We start from the raw sequence: 23081 nt of genomic DNA, 5'->3' as shown, positions 1-23081 counted from the left end.
CTTGCTTGGCCTTGAAGTGCACCAAGTATGAACCTGCAATCGAAGAATTAGCAGACAAACTTCAGCACCAAAAATGTCACTAATTTCTAGTTTTCATACCATTTGATTATCATTGTTTTTATTATTATTTTTTCCTAAATGTACATTGTTTTTCTGTTTTTGTTCAATTTATACATATTTTTTGGTTGATTTTTCTTTGTTAAATGGCATTTAAATATATAAAATAAATATCAAAAATATAAATCTTTTTTTTACTATGGCTGCAAATATCAAAAAAAATTATGAATATTTCTATATGTGACACGGCACCAGAGTTAAGTTTTTCAAAATTTTGACACGCCGAGCTCAAAAGGTTCACCATCACTGCTCTAGTGTATATATAAAAGAAAAGACTGTTAGCTTTCAGAGAACAAGTGACTTGTAAATGTTTCCTTCCCTCAGGAAAGAAAAGCAAATGGTTGGGTTTTCAAAGGGCTTATAGCAGTTCTGCCTACAAGCTGGAGCCAGGCCATCTGTTTCAATTTCTCTAAAAAGTTCCCCAAAGGCACTGTTATGTCAGAACAGTCTGTTGTTCCTATTGTTTTTCTCAATCACAAAGGATCACACACCCATTTCTCCACGTTGCAAGCAACTTACCAGGACACTTTCCTTCCAGATGGCCAGGTTCCACCCCCCAACGGTGAGGATGATGTCACTGTAAAAGGGTGACCTCTGAATAGTGTGGATGGCACCATCATGGACGGTGTTGAGGCTCAGGGGCTTCTTTGCTGTTGGGGTGGGAAAGGCCATTCCATCTTTAATAACACTGTACACATTTCTGCAATAAAGAATGAAGTGACTTCTACTGGACAGGTCTTGATTAATGAGATCCAAGAGTAAAGAACCAGAGGTCAGTTGGGGTGAACGAATCGAGGAATAGCTCCTCCTCTTTTTATAAAACGTCCATGGAATTTCCCATCAAGGCCACTTTTCAGAGGAATGCTTCATGTTCTTACTCATTTATTCACTCATTCATTAATTCATTCAATTTGTCACCTATATGTACCAGGTACTATATTTTACTTTTATTTTTTAAATAAAATAAACATTTTTACTGATTTCAGAGAGGAAGGAAGAGGGGGAGAGATGAGAGAGAGAGAGAGAGAGAGAGAGAGAGAGAGAGAGAGAGAGAGAGATGATGAGAATGAATGGCAGCCAATCTCCTCCACACCCCCTACTGGGGATGGAGCCTGCAACCCGGGCATGTGTCCTGACCCAGAATTGAACTGTGGCCTCCTGGTTCATAGGTCGTTGCTCAACCACTTAGCCACACCAGCCGGGCTCTTTTTAAATTTGTAGAGGGCAGTAAGATTGAGTCTGGTAATCCCAGTGTGAGACATACAAAACAAACGGGGACCAGGAGTTTACAGACCATGCAGGGCCTTGCAGGAAAGGTGTTCAGGTTATATTCTCCGTGTAACATGTTTAATGAGTGCTTCAGGCCTAGAAGGCAATCTGAATGAAATTTCCAGAAGATTGTCTGCTGTGGGGAGAGCAGATTGGCAGCAGGTAAAAGCAAAGAGGGAACACCAGAGGGGGTTAGGTGGTAGTTCTAGTGAGAGTGGATGCTGACTTAGATGAAGGTCCAATGGAGAAGAGTAGATAATGAAGACATATTTGCAAGCTGAAATTGACAGGGCTTGGCGATGGCTTGGATAGGAGGGGTGAGAGAGATGACGTGCTGAGAATAACAGCCAGGTTTCTGGTAAAGCGCTGGCTCCGTGGAGTTTATATTTATGGAAACTGGGAAGACCAGTGGAGGAGCAGGTTTGGACTTAAAGATCAAGACTTCCCTGTGGTCTCTGCCCAGGCCCTGGGGCTTTCTGCCACTCCGGTGTGTTCACTGTGCCATTGCTTGGGTTCCCATTCCCCCAGGCCTGTCCTCAGAGCTGGATGTATCCCACTTCCTGCTGCCCACACCCACAAGCCCCAGGGAGGGCCATGGCAAGTCTCGCCAATAAATGAATCCAGCCCCTGTTCTCCTGCCAGAGTGATCTTCTCATTATACAGTGACTCTAGGGTAAAGCCCAAAGCTCTTAGAAGGGCACTGGCCATGGCAAGTCTCGCCAATAAATGAATCCAGCCCTGTTTTCCTGCCAGAGTGATTGTCTCATTATACAGTGACTCTAGGGTAAAGTCCAAAGCTCTTAGGAGGGCACTCGTGTCTCTTGGCCTAACTGTCCCTCCTGCGCCTCTTCTGCTGCAGTTGCCCTTTCTATTGCTTTGGTTTGGCCTTGAGATGTCCCTGTTTCCTCATTGTCCCCTGGTCTTTCTCCGTCTTCTCCATTTGGAAAACTGCAGTGCACCCTCCAGGACACTGCTCACCTGTGTCTCTCTTCAGTGGGGCTGTTTCTTAAGAGCCCAAGAGAATCAGTCATTTGTTTATGTGTTTAACCTTTCCAACAGATCATGGGACTCCTCGAGGGGAGGATCATATCTTGTTCATCTTTATATCACCAGTGCCTGGCACTTTCATTTGATGAATAAATGAGTAAGAAAGAAAGAACAAACAAACATCAGGGAGGTTCAAACAGAAAGCTCTTGGTTTTTAAATTTATTGTCATTGATTATTCTATAAATGGAATAAAGTTCATAAAAAATTTAACTAAACCAGCTCTGGGCGATGTGGCTCAGTGGGCTGGGCATCATCCCAGGCATCAGAAGGTTGCCGGTCGATTCTGGGTCAGGGCACATGCCTGGGTTTCAGGCTCGATCCTCAGTAGGGGGTGTTCAAGAGGCAGCTGATGGATGTTTTTTTTCTCTCCCTTCCTCCCCCTTCCTCCCTCTCTCTTAGAAAAACAATATATTTAAAAAACAACGAAACCTGCTTGTCATGGGCCTCCTCAAAAGCAGTTTAGGAAGCGGGAGGTGAGGCCTCCAGAAAATCCCTGAGATCAGGAGGAACCAGTGTCCACCTGTGTGTTACCAAGTCATGGCATCAAGCTTGTGTCCCAGGGTGTGGTGGAGATGCTGCCATGTTACACGGTGCCTGGCATGCAGTATGTGCACAGTGAACACTGACAAATTATTGAATAAATAGAAACATGAATAAGCATAAAAGTAGCTGATTGTAATTCATTGTATCCAATATATCATTTTTAATTCAACTTCAGATCACAGAATCAGGAATAAATTCATTCAGTTGACCCTCCCTTGGGTCACAAATCCTCTCTCAATGCCCCACTCCTATCAATAACACACATTTGGGTTTCTAGTCAGGGGACACTATATTAGAAAAGCAGGAATGCTTTTGTTTCTAGATTAAAATAGCTACCTGGAGGCAATGCTGACAAAGCAGGCCTTCCCAGGTCTGAGGCAGCCGCTTGTCTGGGAACCCAACTCAATTGATAGAAGTGAAAGGAGTGAAGATCGAGCCCCAGCTGCTGTTCCCTGCGGGCTGTGGCTTTGACCTCCAACCCTGTCAGTCACTCATGTGGCCATTTGTCCAAACACTCACGGGCTGGCCAGCTTCCCTTGGGCAAACCTAGCCCGGCTGCTCCACCTCACTGCTGTGCGGTGTTCCAGCCGTCCCAGGAGCTGCCTCTTTCCCAGGAGCTGCCTCTTCCTGTGCTTACCGTTGTTCCATGGGTTGAACTGTGGTTCAAATATATTCTTATGCCTTGAAGATCCCAAAGCTTTAAAGTAAAGTAGTTGTCATTGTAGGCAACCCCAAGGCTCTGAGCTTTGACAGGGAGCTTTGTTTGTTGAGGAGCCTGAATCTTGACTGATTCCTGCTCACACCTGGGTGTGACCCTCATACCTCTCTCTGCTCAGCTGCCCCAAATACCCGACCCCAAAGGAGGGTCCTGCAGGTACTTCTCCCATATGTTCCCGAGGGCTTCAAGAGCATCATACATTTAGCTTATAACTTCACACTGACTCAGATTTCTCACCTAGATGAACTACCAGGTTGTTGAATGATTGAAACAGTGTGGTTATTTTAAAAATTGTGCTCTCAAGTTTTGGTGTGAAAACAAATGACCTGGGGAATTTTATTAAAATTCACAGATTCAGGGGCAGGATCCAGGGTTCTGTATTTCCAACACGCTCTCAGTTGAGGCCCTGCCTGGTCTGAGGCCCTCACTCTGAGTAACACGTGTAAAGTCAGACCCTCAGGGGCCCTCCCTCCCATTAGCAAAGCCGGGGTTATCAGTACTTTGTTCAAAAAGGCACAACCTATTAATGATGGAACACTCATCCAAACTTACTCATCAATCGGCCAGTTTCAGGGTCTCTTTCCATTTTCCAATCTGAGTATAACACTTCACCTTCCTAAAAATATCACAGATTCCTGGTGAGTACAATGGCCACTTAAGGGACAAAACCCTCTCTTATTCATGTGCTAAGACTGATTGTAACAAACACAGAGCAACCGGTGAATTTAATCAAGTGATAATTTGGTACAACGGTGGGAAAAGGCTCAAAATGATTACTTGAGTTTATCTCAAACAACAACAACAAAAAATGAGTTTGATGAGTTTTTATCTACACACAGTGACGTGGAGAATCATCTATTATGGAGATCATCTACGTACACAAGTCTCAACTGCTGGGTTTCCAAAGCGTTTGTTTTCAACAGGAAATTGTCCCGATGGACTGAAAGCTCCGGGGAGAGAGGGGTCTTGTCCAACTTAGTGATTTATTCTCAGCATGTTGCACAGCAGTACTGAGCAAACATTTGCGGGATAAGAGTGAAAGAGGAAAAAAGAATTCATAACATGGTACTCATTACCATTTAAAGTTGAGAACCGGAAACTAAGTTCCACCCAAATGACATAATAAGTAATATATACTCCAGTTCCACCAATGACCATTTTCGGGGGAGGGGAAGGCGTAGAGAAGAGGCAGAAATGGCCGCACAGATGGGAAGGACAGAACCAGCGAGTGGCAGAGGTGGGAGCAGTTTAGAGGAAAAAATTCAGTCCCTCCAAATTTCGTCTTATAGATGCAATAACTGAGACTCGGAGAAATTTAATGACTTACTCAAATGCAGTTTCCTAATTTCAATCCCCCCCCGCCCCCCCCCACACACACACGGGGATAATAAGAGAAAAACACAGAGAAGGTTGTATAAAAATAGAAGTTGAGAGGATTCGGAGGAGAAGATGGAATGGGATGCGTAGGCGAGGGAGGGGAGATGGGAGAACACTTGATTTATGCAAAGTGAAGGGTATTTGACTGGGGCCAGGGCCCACTCATTTGCTCATCTGCCCTTTACTCATCCGTGTTAATTCATTTAACAGAGGCCTGTGTTTGGTGCTGGAAATGCAGAGTCAGAGGACAGGTGCTCCCTCCATTCACGGTCACAGTCTAAGGGCAAAGACAGACTGTACATGTCTGGCCCACGGCCTGTGGCACGCCCCCTCATAGTTACCATTCACTGAGCACCCAGTGTTTGCCAGAAATGCTAGGAGCTTTATCTTTGTGACGGCAGCCCTCACCAAGTCCCGTAAGAGAGTTACTGATATCTCCTGGGTCTCATAGCTGCTACATGCAGCACTGAAATTAAACCAAGTCAAAGCAGAATAGTTTGAATCAGGTCAATACGTTTGTGTCGAGTGCCCATTACATCAGCAGCCACAGAGTTGGAAACCTTCACGTCTTTCTCCATCCCATTACCTCGTTCTGATAATTCCATTCCTTCAACCTCCGTGTTGATACTCTTGGCACCTTGGTCAAGCCCTCTTTGTCTCTGGATTGGCCCCTCCTGAAGTTCCCCTCAGTCTGATCTCTCTGCCTCCAGGGCACCACTCCTTCCTGCTTCAGCCCTGCACCAGCCAGCCCAGGTCCCAGAGCAGGATTAGCCCTGCCAAGGGTTGGAGAAGGTCATTCCATTGGAATGTCAGCGGCCTCATGAGGGCAGGGGATTTTGTCTATTTTATTCACTGCTCTCTCTCCTGGGCCAAGAACAGTGCCGGGCATATAGTAAATGCTCAATAATATCTGTTGAATGATGATGGAAGTTAATTCCAAACCAAGGGCTAGGTAGGCAGGAGTCTAGTGTACAAGAAGAACGAACGAAAAGCCAGAGTGTGGGAGATTGGTGCAGACAGGGATGGAGAGACAGGAAGGAGGCAAATCATACAGAATCTTAGAGGCTACAGGGTGAGGTGTTCAGATTTTATTCATGTTTCACTGAGTCATCACTGAAGAGTTTAAGCAAATGGTGTTATGTTTTAATCTCTCTTTTTAAAAATTTCAGTTACTTACTTGAGAGAGAGAGAGAGAGAGAGAATTTGTTATTCCACTTATTTATGCCCTGACTGGGGAACCAAACCTGCAACTTTGGCATATCGGAACGATGCTCTAACCCAATGAGCTACCAGGCCAGGGCTGCTTTAATTTCTGTTTTAAGATCTTGCATTATTTATCTTTCTAAAGCTGTCATTGCCCGGCTTTAAAATTTTGGTGTTCACAGGGACAAAAATTATATGATTCTGTTTATGCAAGGTAGCTAGAATAGTCAAATCCATAAGCCCGAAAGTACAATGGTGGTTGCCATGGGAGTGGGCATGAGGAAATGATGAGCTATGGCTTGAATGGGTACAGCATTTCCGTTTGAGATGATGAGAAACTTCTTGAGATGAATGGTGCTGATGTTGCTCAGTGGTATAAATGTACCTACTACCACTGAGTTGTACGTTTAAAAATGGCTAAGATGGTAAAGTTTGTTATATATTTTTTCAGAATTAAAAATACTTTTCTAAAAAATTTGGTTGAAACCCAGGTTACAAAACATATATCTATTCAGTAGTGTTCCGTTGCTTACCAACTTAAATTCAAATTCCCTACCTTGGCAGAAAAGGCCCTTTGGTTGGACCCCAACCTAGCATTCTAGGCATAGCTTTCCTTCTTGCACCAAACCATTCCACTATCCCCAGACAGACCCCAGACTCTCATAACTCCAAAATACTGTCCAGGCTGTTCCTTCTGCTCCTTGTATCTCACCCTGATCTTTCAGGTGCCTCTGAAACCTCCACTGTCCAGCCAGCTCACAGACCACCTCTCCCAACCTCCTCCTTCCTGGCCCTTTAGCCTCTGAACTGGGGTAGGCATGCTGTCAATGTGTCTGCTCCTTAACTAGGCACCGAGCACCCTGAGGACAGGGACTGTGCTATGGATTCATTTCTGATCCAGGGCCTAGCACAGTGCCTGGCAGGCAGTCCATTCTCCTGATCTGGAGGAACTGACTAATCCCTCATCCTATTAAAGTGCAAACACAAATTGCATTCGGTGAGACTGAGCGATGGCATCTTCCCACAGTGGTATGGCCTGGGAGAAAAACACTTTATTTCAGGAGAATAGAGTCATGAATGAATAGACATCTCTGCTTCTGTGTGATTGTGAGAGGAAGTTCTGAGCTTCATTTCTTCATCTGTAAAATGGGAATAATAATATCACCCTTATAAGATTATTAAGATTAAATGAGATATAATTTGGAAAATAACTGGCCCAGACCCTGCTATATAGAAAATGTCCAAAAAAATGTGAGCCTGCTTTATTTACTATAGTAGATACTAAAAAATGGCAGCCATTATCATTATATCCAGGTGTTATTGATCATTTGAATTGAGGTTTTTTTTTTTACTATCTTTCCTAATAGATGATGCTGACCTAACAAAACAATATATTTTCTTAGCAAATCTTTAACACTTAGCATGGTTTCTTCCATATGGCATATAGGTGTTTGATAAAATTTGCAGGTTAATCAATACATTACTGGTGAAAAGGGTCATGTTTAATTTTATAGATTTTTTTCCATGTTTGTTCAGGAACACTTTAAATATGAATCTATGAGGTTAACAATGGAGGTTAACAATTTTAAGTGCAAATAAGCATTTTAAAATATAAAAGGTATAAATATTGTAAGCTTTCATAAAGCAAACATGAACAATAGGGGTTATCACATATTTCAATGTCATTAGAAATATTCATTTTAAAAACAGATAATTCCAACTCACCTCTGTTCCCACAAAGAACTTTGTGCAGAAGTCCTCTATCGGCCTGAGGAGATTGGCCAACCCACTTTCCAGGTTCTGGTACGGGTTCATTTCTTCAGTATTTACGACTATGTTCTGAACTAACACTCTCTCTTTCAGAGGAGTATGGAGAGAAGAAGCACATATTTATAGTGAATGATCTTTAAAAATATAGGTAGTTTATATTTTCTGTCTATTGTCTTACACATCTGTCCCCTAACCTCCAAGGTGGGATGAGTGAAAATCCCAGCATTTTTAGACCTCTAGTTTAGCAGTGGAATGCTTTTTTTCTTTTTTCAAAACAAAGCTTATGTAAGACCCCTGTATGTAAAACTGGTGGAAGCCGCATTGCTCTTTGAAGTATTACCCGGGTGGTAATGGGGAGACCCACCTGCCTACTTTGCAGGGGCTCTGAAAGGGTTCATGGCATATTTGAAAACCATTTCGCCTAGCCAGTTTGGCTCAGTGGATAGAGCGTTGACCGGCAGACTGAAGGGTCCCGGGTTTCATTCTGGTAAAGGGCACATTCCCAGGTTGCGGGCTTGATCCCCAGTTGGGGGTGTGCAGGAGGCAGCCGATCAATGATTCGCTCTCATCATTGATGTTTCTATCTCTCCCTTCCTCTCTGAAATAAAAATAAAAAAATAAATATATATAAACCACTTCTATGTATTTCCACCATTGCAAAATTATTTATAGTAAAAATTGGACACAACATATCCCCTCAGTTATATCACCCTTGATGTGCTCAATAAGCTTTTCTAATGAGAAACTCCTGTCATTTCTATTCAGTTGGCATCAAACGGAAGTTTTTCAAGCAATTCAAGATTAGTTTTTCAAGTGTGAAAATTCTTTTAACTTCTAAAAAATAAATCCATCTAGAATGTATTACTTGTTTGTCATAAGCACAGCATATATGACATTGTTTGTTTTCTGATTAGCCTGGATTTATTATTTATGAATATCAATGACTGCACTGTATTATGGCTACAACTATACATGCAAACAGTAACAGCAGAGCTAATCTGGGGGCTGAAATTCAAATGTTATCTGAAACTTCTTTCTTTTTAAAAGTATCTGATGTCATTTTGTTTTAAAACAAATACATTTTTATTATCTAAAATTAATAAATGTTACTTAGTGAAGCTTTGGAAAACAGAGAAAAGCATGAGGAAAATTACAAAACGTATCCATTTTCATACCTACCAGAAATAACCACTATTAAAATACTCACGTATTTTTTTCTAGTTTCTTTTGTGTGTGTGTATGTGTATGTGTATGTGTGTGTGTGTGTGTGTATTTTTTAAAATTGGGTATGTTAAGTGTTGTATCCTACTTGTCTATTCTCTTAAAGATATATCTTGGACACTTTTCCAGGTCACTTATTAGTTTTTAAGAAATGTGATGTTAAATTTGAGGGAAAGGTGGTAGAGAAAATGTGCTCACAAAACCCTCCTCACCACATCTCCTCAATATAACTCCTGGGTTATATCACCCATGGGAAAACAAAAAACGAACATAAAAACCAACCAACACACACATAAATGAAAACTAAAATAGGAGAAGAAAACACCAGCTATACTAAAAATATATATTGCATTTCAAAAAATCTTTAGCATAATTCTGAACAAAAGTAAAAAATAATTATCATGACTTAGGTAACCAACACTTCCATTGTTTGGGATCTACGTGTTTTGAGGGGCCCCTTTTTCCATTAGCTAAGACATTAAAAACAAGTATCCAAGTTAAGCCAACCATGGATCCAGATCTTTAAATAGCTGTGTTACAAAGTGTCAGTCAACATTCAGAAATAGCTAGGCACATTCAAACGCATTGTTCTTACCTAAAGGTACTCATAATATATTTAGCAAGAGCAAACTGGCATTGTGTATCCATTTAATATAGAAAATTAAAGTCATTAAAATATTTATTTCAAGTTCTTCACTCTTATTTCAACGTCTGTTTTTCTCTTTTTAAATAATATACATAAGTACATTAGTAGGATCTCACTTATATGTGGAATCTAAAAAACAATATAAAGGAACAAACAAAACAGAAACGGACTCATAGATACAGGTAACAGACTGATGGTTGCCAGAGGGGAAGGGGGTTGAGGGTACTGGGTGAAAAACATAAATGGATTGAGAAGTACAGACTGGTAGTTGCAAAATAGTCATGGGGATGTGAAGTACAGCATAGAGAATATAATCAATATTATTGGAATAACTATGGTGCCACTTGGGTTCAGGAAATGTCACAGAGAACACTTTGTAAAGTATGATTGTCTAGCCACTATGTTATGTTGTACACCTGAAACCAATACAAAATAATATTAAATGCAAACTGTAATTGAAAAAAAATTATATAAAGAATGTAAGCCGTGCTTAAAGTAAAACAGGCTGTAACGGGGTTAGAGACCAAACCTAATAAAGCTGGCATACAAATTGGGGGGGAAAGTCTCTGTTCGTAGAGTAGAGCACCTATATAATTTGTAAATAAACACATGTTCATTGGGAGTATGTGCTCAAAATAGTTTCCTGAGGGGGTTGAAGATGGAAAATTTGGAGCCTTCTGATCTCACAAGGGAACACAAGAGACTGATTCAGGGGGCACTACTAGTAATGCAAGGGAAGAGGCACGTGTGAGATGCATTGCGAAGGACAACTTAATTATCCTGAGTGAGAGAGTGGACATGGGGGGCCTGAGGAAAGAGTCTGGGGGGGATGCAAATTCTGTTCTGGGCAGACTGACTTTGAGGGAAAGGTTGGGTTCAAACCCAGGAGAAGGAGAGAAAGGAGGGGGAGGCTTCTTGGCAGAGGTAAGAGTGTAGACCACATCCCCAAAGGAGAGTGCGATGAGAAAGCACACAGCTGACGTTAGATTTCGAGGTACGTTCAATGATGGGGCAGCAGGGTAAAAGGAAGCAGGAAAGAAGAGAGAGGAGAGACACTGAGGAAATATCAGAAAAGCCAAGGAAAGGGGCTTCGTCGGTCGTGTTTAATGTGGTAGAGCCAAAGAGGAGGTTGTCAAAGAAAAAGGTTATCATCAACTTTGTTTACTCAAACTTGACTGAAATAAATGGCCAGTTTATTAAATTCAACGCCATCCTTATGGGTCATGGATTTTCCATCACCGAGGAGAGTAAAATCAATAGCCGCTAACAATTATCGGAGGCTTACCACATGCCAGGCACGAAACTGTGTGCTCATGAACCATTTCATTCAGTCCTCACAACTCAAGGTGGGTAAACATTAATCCTCCTTCAGGAACGAGTCAGAGGAGGCTCAGAGAGGCTAAGTAACTTGGCCAAGATCTCAGACTCAGTGGTTAATGTTTATTGTGGGTTCATGATGTGCTTGCTGTTCTTAGAGCTTTACATGTCTAAACCCATTTTATCTTCATAGTACCCTGTGAGGTGCTTACCTTTATCATTTACTCGCCACCCCCCGCCCCCTATTTTCTCCTCTCTCCTTTCAAGCTAGATAAAAAGAAAAGAAAAGGCACAGGGTGGTAGAGTAATTTGACCCGGTGAAAGAATAAATTGTGGCTTTGGGATTTAAATCCAAACCACTGACTCCAGAAGCCACACCCTTAACCATTACACCACATTACTTAGAGGAATATGACACAGGCTCTGAAGGTAATCCCAAAAGAGGAGTTCCGAAACTATCACAGCAAAGGTTTCCTCATTGGAATAAATATCGGACTTCTTAAAACCACTACTGCTTAGAAGGGCACCGTTATGACCTAAAATGGCAGGTAAAGCGTGAGTGGCCCATGGCCACGAGATGGCAACGGAGGACCAGGCACTGCTGCTGAGACAGCGAGGCCTTGAGAAGAGCCGGGACTTGTGATTCAGAACCACAATAGGGTCAGTAAGCAAAACGTGATGATGAAAAAGCATATGACTGTGTTTTCGCCAACAGATCCAAGTCAGGCCAGAGTAGGTGGACAACTGTCGGTGTGTCTGAAGGAGACCCAAAATACCATAGTTCGAGCTCCAACAAGTCCCGAAAGCGAGTCGACTACACAGGAAGCAGGTCATGGCCATAGTAACTGCCTTTCGAGATGAGAGGCATTCTGTTAGCAAGCTCCGTGGCATTACCAGGTGAAATTTAATTCTGCCCAGGACCTGTGGAATTGTCGGTAACGTGGATTTCTAGACACACATAAGGGGGCAAGGCCAACTAGAGTCTCCGCTGAGAATCTAAAAAATGTCCATTCCCTTCATGAACTGATTTAGCTAAATATACCTTTCTCTAAGAAACCCCCTAAAATGACTTTGTCTGGAAAGAGAAAGTCATTTGATGAGGAATATTCCTGTTTGACGACATTTGGGGCACGCTTCAAGGCTCCTCGTTTTAAACAGGCACCTCCTTAACTGGAGGCAGGTATGTACTTTTATGGATTTTAGTGTCTCTCCAACGAGAATGCAAACCCGTGAGAGGAGGGACTTGTCTTTTTCACAGCTACCTCCTCAGAGCCCGGCACTTTGCAAAACTTTAATGTTTTACATAAACACAGTTTATAGAGAGAGAGACATAACAGTGTAAACATTATTCTTTTAAAAAGTAAAGGATCGCAATATTTTTATATAATGCTTCTGATCACATCTGGCATTATGCATCTGTTCCATAAAGTTAGAAGTGCCTACACTAAAATGAAATATAATGTGCTTTTAGGGGGAAACAAGGCCTCTGCCATCTGAAATGGTACTGAATTTAGGCAATCTGCAGAAAGACATAGCCTAGGAGTCTAATACTGGTAAAGAAATGAAGGATCAACAGAAATGACACGCATGTTCTAAAGACATTAAAGTTTAGATACATTTGTTTTTAAAAAGTCATATCTCATAGTGAATTTTTAAAAACACACTTTAGAGAAACTTCTGCTGTGGCCAAGATGGAGCAATTAGTACTGCACTTAAGCTCTCTCACCTAAAGCAACCCAAACAGGCCGAATATATGAAATTATAGTTTTTCAAAAATTGGACATTAGAGCACAAAGGACATTCTTTAATCCCTGAGAGACAGAACAAAAGACCGGGGGTGGGGTGGTGGTCCTGAGGGGGGCGTTGAGCAAAAAACGCATGGACATGGACAACAGTGTGGTGATTGCTGGGGGAGGGGGTGGTGGGAGGTGACGGAGGGTATAGTGGGGATAAATGGTGATGGACAGAGAATTGACTTGGGATGGTGAATGCACAATACAGTGTACAGATGATGTGTTGTGGAATTGGGCCCCTGAAGCCTGTATAATTTTGTTAATCAGTGTCACCCTAATAAATTCAATAAAAAAGGGAAAGAACTAATCATATCAATAAGCACATTAAATCTAAATGTTCTAAATGTCTCAAAGACAGAGATAACCAGATTGGAGTTTTTAAAAGCAAGATCTATAAGAATGCATGTCAAATATAAGACACAAACAGGTAGGAAGTCAAAGGATAAAAAAAAAAAAAGATATACCATGCTAACACTAACCAAAAGAAAGCTAGATGGCTATAGTAATATTAGACAAAGTAGACTTCAGAATAAAGGATATTACCAACACATCAAGAGGATGTAATAATCCTAAACATTTATATATCTAATAACGTGACGCTCAACACCTTTAGTCATTAGGTAGATGCAAATGAGATATCACCACACACCTTTTAGAAAGGTTAGATTTAAAAGACTAATGATTCTGTGGAAAAACTGGAACCCTCATACACTGATAGTGGGGGTGTAAAATGGTACAACCACTTGGGAAAATACTTTGACAGTTTCTTAAAAAGTTAAGCATAAACCTGTCATATAATCAAATTATTCCACTCCTAGGTACTTATCAAGACAATTGAAAGCATATGTCCAAAGACTTGTATATGAATGTTCACAGAAAGTCTATTTGTAATAGTCTTACGCTGAAAACAATCCAAAAGCCCATTAACAAGTGAATGGGTAAACATCTATGGTATATTTATATAATGAACTACTAGTTTGGAATAAAAAAGAATGAACTATTTAAACACACAGTAGTATGAATGGATCCCCAAATAATTAAGCTGATTTAAAAAAAACCAGACCAAAAATAAGTATATATTGTATGAGTTACATAAAATTATAGAAAATGCAAACTGATAGAGAGTGGTAGAAAGATCAGTGGTGGACTGGGGGTGGAGGTGGGGGAGATTATAAAGGAAATTCCTTTTGAGAGTGATGAATATGTTTGTTACCTTGATTATAATGATTATTTCATAGGTTTTTAATATGTCAAAACATATTAAATTGAACAATTTAACTTGTGCATATTATTGAATGTCAATTACATCTCAATAAAGTTGTTAAAAGTGAATAAGGAAAAACCAAACTTTAAAAGATATCACTCCCAGCCCAGCTGGTGTGGCTCAATGGCTGAGCTTCTACCTATGAACCAAGAGGTCACTGGTTTGATTCCTGATCAGGGCACATGCCCAGGTTGCTGGCTCAATCACGGATAGGGGGCATGCAGGAGGCAGCCTATCAATGATTCTCATCCATGTTTCTATCTCTCTATCCCTTTCCCTTTCTCTCTCTCTCAAATCAATTTAAAAAAAACACACCAACATTTTTATTTTAAAAGAAAAGTGTTCAAGTCTCTGAGTTTTCCATTACATTGACTATGGATGAATCTCTCTTCAAGCCTACAGGTCTTCCAGGTCATGTAAGTAGAAATCTTGTAGGCCCACAGTGAGCAGATGTTCACTGGCTAGAACCTCAAAAGGAAGTTTTAATTTTTTTATGAGGTTTTTGGTTGTATCTACAAAACACACGGCTTCAAAGTAAGTTTTGCCCAAGCTGGGTATTAGATGTATAATAGAGTTTGTTTGTTTTTTAGATGTCCTATCATTTAATTGAAGACTACGAAATGTATAAATGGATGCCCGGCTGGTGTGGCTCAGTGGTTGAGTGTGGAACCATGAACCAGGAGGTCACGGTTCCATTCCTGGTCAAGGCATATGCCTTGGTTACAGCCTCAATCCCCAACAGGGGGCGTTCAGAAGGCAGCCGATCAATGATTCTCTCTCATAATTAATGTTTCTACCTATCTCTTCCTCTTCCTTCCTTTCTGAAATTAAAAAAATTTTTTTTTAATTTTTAAAAGAAAATCCTTTTGATAAAGGCAAATGTTTTGAAAATACTATAGTTACTGGTGACTCTTGTACATTTTTATTATGCATTGTTCTCAAGGTGGGATATTCAAGCATACTTTTATTTTAAGAGTTTTGATAGCTTACATGTGCATCCTTCAATTATTTCAACAAAGGTGTATGGGTTGAGATAGATTTAAAAGTAAATTATTATTTCTTTACTCAGTTTTATCATGGTGCTGTAGAAATATTAAATTTTTTTATTATATTCAGGTTGAGAATAGTAATTGTGTTTCTTAGTACTTCATAACTGATTTTGCTAGAGTTGAGGTATGTTTCATTCTATAGAATTATTCTTTGAGCATATTCATATTCATTATGTGGGCTTCATTAAATTTTTAAAATGTATTAAGTTTTCAAAAATACATGAATGTACTCAATAAATGTTTGTGAAACTGAATTGAAGTAAATTGTTTCAAATCTTTTTGTGTGTGAAGACAGTTTTAATGTGTTGGCTATAGCTTTATCTATATATATAAAACCCTAATATGCAAATAGACTGAACAGTGGAACAACTGGACAACCAGTCGCTATGATGTGCGCTGGCCACCAGGGGGCGTGTGCGCGGAACTTGGCGGGTGTTGGCAGCAGGCAGCAGAGCGCGGAACATGGCAGGCATCGGCCATGGCGGGATGATGGAGCAGGTGAGTGGGGACGCCAGACCAAGGCGGGGCTCTGGTTGCTGTCATTGGGGTGAGCCTCTTGTGGTTACTGAAAATTCTTTGCTCCCATGTGCTACAGTCCCACCAGGTGCTCACACCTGCTGCCTGCACTGGTCCCGCTCGCACCCACTGCTGGCCCTGGCCCCAATCACTCTGCATTGTCAGCGGATGCGAGTGGGGGCGGCACTGTCAGTGTGCGGGAGCGGCAGCAGCAGGGGGAGCGGGGCTGCCGGCAGACAAGGGACCAGGGGCCCACAGCAGGAGAGGCTGGGTGTGGAGGATGGGCCGAGACCCGCCCATGTGCCCACTGCAGCCTCAAGGCCTACAGTTCCTTTCAAGGTGCACAAATTTGTGCATTGGGCCCCTAGTAGCCATTATAAAGTTTCATATTGGAGGGTTTGACTTTTGGTACTCTTTTAACAAATTAGACTATTCTAGCAAGTAACCTTAGACATGTAAGTGACTAACACTCAAACTATCAAATGATTTTTTTATAATTTTATTTTATTGTTGAGAGTATTACAGATGTTCCCAATTTTCCCCCCTTTGTTCCTCCTCACCCATCTCCTCTCCCACTCCACACCTTCACCTGTCTATTATCTGTGTCCATAAGCTATAACTAATTTGTATTTCTAAATCCCTTTTCCTTTTTCCCCCACCCCCCCAAATCCCCTCCCATTTGGCAACCATCAAAATGTTCTCTGTATCTATGAGTCAGTTTCTGTTCTGCTTATTCATTTATTTTGATTTTTAGATTCAATTATTGATATATATGTATTTATTGCCATTTTATTGTTCATGTTTTTCCCTCTTCTTCCTCCTCCTCCTCCTCCTCTTCCTCTTCCTTTTTTTTCCCAAAAAGACCCTTTAACATTTTATGTAATACTAGTTTAGTAGTGATGAGCTCCTTTAGCTTTTTCTTGTCTGGAAAGCTCTTTATCTGACCTTCACACTTCTAAATAATAACTCTGCTGGGCAGAGTAACCTTGGTTATACTGGTAGGTCCTTGCTTTTCATCACTTAGAATATTTCTTGCCACTCCCTTCTGGCCTGCAAAGTTTCTGTTGAGAAATCAGCTGACAGTCGTATGGGTACTCCCTTGAAGGTAACTAACTGCTTTTCTCTTGATGCTTTTAAGATTCTCTCTTTGTCTTTAACCTTGGCATTTAATTATGATGTGTCTTGGTGTGGGCCTCTTTGGGTTCCTCTTGTTTGGGACTCCCTGTGCTTCCTGGACTTGTATGTCTATTTCTTTCACCAGGTAAGGGAAGTTTTCTATCATTTTTTCAAATAGGTTTTCAATTTCTTGCTCCTTCTCTTCTCCTTCCAGCACCCTCATGATGCAAATGTTGGTCTGCTTGAAGTTGTACAGAGGCTCCTTACACTATCTTCATATTTTTGTATTCCTTTTTCTTTCTGCTGTTCTGATTGGGTGTCTTTTGCTTCCTTATATTCCAAATTCTTGATTGGATTCTTGGCATCCTCTAATGTTTATTCCATGTAAACCATTCTTTATTTCAGTTAGTGTATTTTTCATTTCTGACTGGTCCTTTTTTATGTTGTTAAAATTCTCACTAAGTTCCTTGAAGTACTCAGTAAGTTCCTTGAGCATCCTTATAACCATTTTTTTTGAACTCTATATTTGATAGTTTTCTTGCCTCTATTTCATTTACTTCTTTTTCTGGAGATTTCTCCTGATTTTTCATTTGTGACATGTGTCTTTGTCTCCCCATTTTGGTTGCTTCCCTGTGTTTGTTTCTATGCATTAGGTAGAACTGTTATGTCTCCCAGACTTGGTAGAGTGATCTTGTATAGTAGGTATCCAGTGGCTCAGCTTCCCCAATCACCTGAGCTGGTGCTCCAGGTGTGCCCCTGTGTGGGCTGTGTGCCTATTATAGTTGAGCCTTGATTGATGTTGGCATCACTAGGGGTGATTGACTCCAAGACCAATCAATTGTGAGGATCAGCTGTGACTAAGTGGAAGCCCTGCTGTGCAGAAGACACCCCTAAAGAGCAGGACTTGCTTCAGTGGGGTTTTGTGCTCACTGTGTCCACCCCTTGAGTGTGTCACTCGTGGAGTTGGTAGGGTTGTAATCTGGTGTGCTCAAAGCTGACCACCCAGTGCACTGGCTCTGGAACCTCCCAGGAGGTGCAAAATCAGCAGGCCAGCTGCTGCTTGTTTGAGAGATTTTAGGAATGTCTGAAGCATGAGACGAGAGAGGCCTGTTGAATGGAGAACATACAAGGAAGATTATTTCCATATATCCTTAAATCATTCTTGCTTTGCCCTTCTGCCTCCAGATTGCCGTTTTCTACCTCCCTGTCTTTCTCCCGATTCAGATATGTCAACTGTTTGTTGGCTCTGTGGCAGGGAAGGCTCATCAAAGGAACAATGGCCTTTGCCAGCACTTTTGTCTGGGAGAAAGCTGCCTGTCCACCTCTCGCCCTGATTCCAGACAAGTTAGTTCCTCCCTGATTGTCCCAGGTTCCTTTCAAGCTCCTGCCCCAGTGCTGGAGTTCAGGGGGAGTGAGTCCATGTGTGGGCCATTTAAGAGGAGCTGCCTGTGGCTCCAGCAGCCTCCTGTCACTCAGCCGCAATCCCTGCTAGTTTTTACAGCCAGAAGTTGTGGGTGTGGGGTAGCACGGGACCTGGTTGGAAAGTTTGTAAGGAAGAAATTCTGAAAGAATTTTCTGTGGGAGTTGGCTAAAGGCAACCACCCCTGTTTATCAGAATCCCCTAGGGGAGTTGGCTGAAGGTGACTGTCCCTAATTGTTCCCTGATCTTTCCAAACAAGTCTGTGTATGTGCAGGCTCTCAGGTATTTGCTGGAATTTAATGCTTAGTCTTTATGCCTAAAGGACACTGCAGACACCTGTGTCCTCCCAAGAAAGCTTACCCTGGTTATTGTATCTAAAAGTTAAACTTTATCCCAAACTACTGTTACAATAAAAGCCTGAAGAGGCAGGTGAATGAGGGTGTTTGGTTTCTCTAGCCAGGCAGTCCCTTAGCCCTCTCTTTCACAGAAACGTGTGTCAGAGTAATCATTCATCCGTCACTCAGGGTCTGCTGGTCAGTCTCGGCTGTGGGGGTTTCTCTTTCCAGCACTAGAACCCTAAGCTAGTGTGGGGCTGGGAGCCCTCACTCCTCAGGGAATCCTCCACAGCCAAGATATCCCTCCGATTTTAAACCACCACACATGGGTATGGGACCAGCTGGTTCTGTGATTCTGCCCCACAGCTCCACCTTTCCTACCAGTACGTGTGTCAGAGTAATCATTCATCCGTCGCTCAGGGTATGCTGGTCAGTCTTGGCTGTGGGGGTTTCTCTTTCCAGCACTGGAACCCTAGGCTAGTGTGGGGCTGGGAGCCCTCACTCCTCAGGGAAACCTCCACAGCCAAGATATCCCTCCGATTTTAAACCACCACACATGGGTATGGGACCAGCTGGTCCGTGATTCTGCCCCATCCGCCCCGCGGGCCGTAGTTTGCCCACGGCTGCTCTATGTGCTTCTTCTTTAATTTCCCTATTTGTAGGACTTCCTTTCATCTAGATTTCAGGTGTGAATGATGGCTGTTCTGTATTTTAGTTGTAATTTTGATGTGGGGAGTGATGATTGCCGCGTTTCCCTATGTTACCATCTTGACCAGAGCTTCAAAGCTTTTTAAATAAAGGCACTTACCTTGTGTTTTGTAAATGAGATGGTCTTTACCCAGGCTTAACTTGACTGGACAGTGGTCTAAACTTGTTTCACCTTTAGACAGTCTTAGCTTTTGGGAAGAACATACAAGGAAGATTATTTCCATATATCCTTAAATCATTCTTGCTTTGCCCTTCTGCCTCCAGATTGCCGTTTTCTACCTCCCTGTCTTTCTCCCTTCTCCCTTCTCCCTCAGATTTCTAGTTGGCTTTTCCCATGGAAAGTGCCTAAACTACAGTTTCTAAAACTGTGCTACTCAAGGGAACTTATCTGGGGGGCTCATTTCCAAATCCCAGAATCTTATGTGTTTTTTGAAAATGTTTTGTTTTCTGTTTCCTAACACATCCTCCCTAAATCTTTCAGTTAAACAAAAGCTTCAGAAATATGTGCAGGGACCTTTCTCCTGCACAGCACTGCTGAGTCCCTGGGTGGGGGAGGGGGGGTGGAAGGAGGAGCGGGTGTGTGTGTGTGTGTGTGTGTGTGTGTGGGAGTGGTGGGAGGGGGGTGTGCCCCTGAGTTTCAGAAGTACCCTGGGCCTGCACCATCATAGAAAATGGCCACACTTTACATTATTCCCTCATGGCTCCCTGCCAACTTTTCTCCATCAGCATGTTTGTCCACATGCTGTACCATTATTCTCAGGTAAGGTTTTGTTTGCTTGTTTCTTTTTCAATGATTTAAAGCTTAGTGAATCCTAGCCCAGAACATTTCTAATCCTCTCTTTCTAATTTCTAATCCCAGTTACTTCAGGAAAATTCTCACCCCTTCATGCTCTCTCTTCAAATACAAAATAATGTAATTCTAGAAGTACTTACAAATCAAATTTTTTAAAAAAGGTTTAAGTTTGGAATTAGACTTAGACATTCCAAAGAAAGAGAGCCATCAACACCAGCAGTCCAGTCATACTTCCCAGACACAACCCACTACAGTCATATCTTTCTTAAATTAAAATTGCTTTTCTTTTTTTTAAGGCTAAATATTTATGCAATCTGAAGAGAAACCAGAGTATTACTTTTCTTTTATTTAAATTAAAAAATTGATTTTTAGAGAGATTTGTTCTTCCACTTATTTATGCACTCATTGGTATGTGCCCTGACCAGGGATCAAACCCGAAACCTTGGTATATTGGGATGATGCTCTAACCAACTGAACTATTCTGCCAGGGCATTAAATTAAAATGGCTTTTTTTTTAAATAAATATCTTTTTATTGATTTCAGAGAAGAAGGGAGAGGGAGAGAGAGATAAAAAAAAATCAATGATGAGAAAGAATCATTGATCAGCTGCCTCCTGTATGCCCCATCCTGGGGATTGAGCCTGCAACTCAGTCATGTGCCCTGACCAGGAATCAAACAGTAAGCTTCTGGTTCATAGGTTGATGCTCAACCATTAAGCTACCTAGTTGGACAAAAATTGCTTTTCTTGAAGCTCTGCATTCAAGGTAAGTACCAATAATTTCTTGTTCAATTACTTTACAGTTTTTAAATATGTTTTTATTTATTTCAGAGAGGAATGGAGAGGGAGAGAGAGATAGAAACATTAATGATGAGAGAATCACTGATAGGCTGCCGCCAGCCAGGGCTAGGGTTCAAGCCTGCAACCGTGCGTGCGTGCCCTTAACCAGAATCAAACCTGGACCCTTTCAGTCCACAGGCCGACTCTCTATCCACTGAGCCAAACCTGCTAGGGCTACTTTTCAGTTTTATGTGGTTATAGGTATTACAATACTTTTTCCTACTATTGATGTGCAAAAGATCTGGAATTTTGGTTGCAATATAGGTCAAAATTAACTGTTTTGGGATAACATGGGAGCATACCCACCATCAACTGATATGCAATTAAATTATTATGCAAATTAGTTGTAAGTTGTGGCTTGCTTACACATGAACAAATATTAATTTCAAGTTCACAATAATTGTGATTCTGGTTTGATGTAGTCAGGCATCATAATAATGCAATTAAGGAATTTATTAGATGAATAAATACATGAGTTAATAAAGTGCTGTGTTAATTTGAGCTGCTCTACTTTTAGAGTGTACGTATGCATATCTATGCATATGAATTACATAGTATAGAGAATAAATCCTGTTACTTACCTTAGAGAGAGGTTTCCAGGAGAGATCTAGATGCAAAAATGTAGATGGTACATCATTAGGAATTTCAATACTTTCTTCTTTCTTCTTCTCTGTTGATTGAATGGTTGTACTTTTCTGTTGTCTGATATCCCAAAAACATATTGTGCTTTTAAAAAAAAGATTACATTTTTTTTAAGTACAAATAAGAGGTGTTATAACCTGAGGACTACTATTCTTACTGTTACACATTATCAATGTGATCATGATTATATTTTAATGTCTCTGAAAGTAATTACCATGTTTCTCTTTTATTAGTGTAGATGTCTCTGAAAGTGAGATTTTTATGAAATTATTTTTTATTTCTTATTTTAGAGAATTATAACAATTCATAGGGTTACTTAATAACCTTGCTGGTCTTGAAGCTAATATTATAAAATATGAGAATTGAGTTAAGAGAGTGGCACTTATTTTTTTCAACATAATTTTTTTGAAATATAACTCAGATACCCCCAAATTCACCCATTTAAAATGCACACTTCAATAGTTTTAAATATATCCAGAGTTGTGCAACCATAACCACATCAGATTTAGAATATTTTATGATCTCCAAAAGAAATCCTGCATAGATTAGCAGCCACTCTCCATTTATATACTGATAGTGAAAACACCACATATACAGATGGAGTTGGATTTAATGTGTTTTTTACACAGTAGGTAGCCAATAAATGTTATTTCTCTTCTTTCTCCTTCCTCACAGGTTGGTTATGAAAATTAGATGAGATAATGTTTATGAAAATTATTTATAAGTTTCACATATTAATGGTGTTATTTTTAGTGCAATCAACTTGGTAAAAATTTATAATAAAACTTGTACAGTACTGTAGTATAAAGGGTCTTTGTATTAATTATGTAAAAACATAAAAACCACAAAAAGTCTGTCATATTAGCATCATAATTTCTATCACTGAGGTTATGAGTAACTTGATTTAATTAATTTAAGATATTATTAAATATTTTGATGTATATGTATTCAGATAAATGGATGGTAACTAAAGAGTAACAAAACATGTATTCATTTATGTGAACTATTTAGTTAATACTAATAATCTATTTATCTTAACAATTAATAAATAAAATTAATTCATTTAATTTTGATAACACTGTTAAAATTAAAAATTATTAAAAATAGTAATCATTTTTGTGCTGTAAAAACATAAATCCTTGGGAGAGTAATACAAATGAAATAAGATTTATTTTATAATATATTTATAGTTAATTTAAAACTGTTTCAAAATTACATAGCTCTGGAGATTAAAAATGGCGGCAGAGTAGGAGGATCTGCATGGTCATGCTCCCAGGAACAAGCTGGAATTACAACTTAAATACGAGAAGGCTTCCTGAATAATCAACGGAAAACTCACAGGAGAGAACCCTGATACCCAAGGACCGAAGGTGGAGCC

General features: G+C 40.7%; 1 protein-coding gene across 1 annotated transcript in view; it reads right to left on the bottom strand.

Annotated features, from left to right (window-relative positions):
- WDR63 (WD repeat domain 63) overlaps window positions 1–23081 on the bottom strand; it is an 82958-nt gene that overhangs the window by 13116 nt on the left and 46761 nt on the right. The window contains exons 14-18 of the mRNA XM_005874585.2: window positions 21643–21787; window positions 19531–19618; window positions 8001–8131; window positions 4248–4311; window positions 637–767 (exon numbers count right to left, since the gene is read on the bottom strand). Of these exons, the coding sequence (XP_005874647.1) occupies window positions 637–767; window positions 4248–4311; window positions 8001–8131; window positions 19531–19618; window positions 21643–21787 (559 nt within the window). The remainder of the gene's footprint in view (window positions 1–636; window positions 768–4247; window positions 4312–8000; window positions 8132–19530; window positions 19619–21642; window positions 21788–23081) is intronic.

This window comes from Myotis brandtii, unplaced genomic scaffold (assembly GCF_000412655.1).
Source record: "Myotis brandtii unplaced genomic scaffold, ASM41265v1 scaffold446, whole genome shotgun sequence".
Lineage (NCBI taxonomy): Eukaryota > Metazoa > Chordata > Mammalia > Chiroptera > Vespertilionidae > Myotis > Myotis brandtii.
The sequence above is the reverse complement of the archived record's forward strand: the minus strand, read 5'-3'. Positions and strand labels throughout refer to the sequence as shown.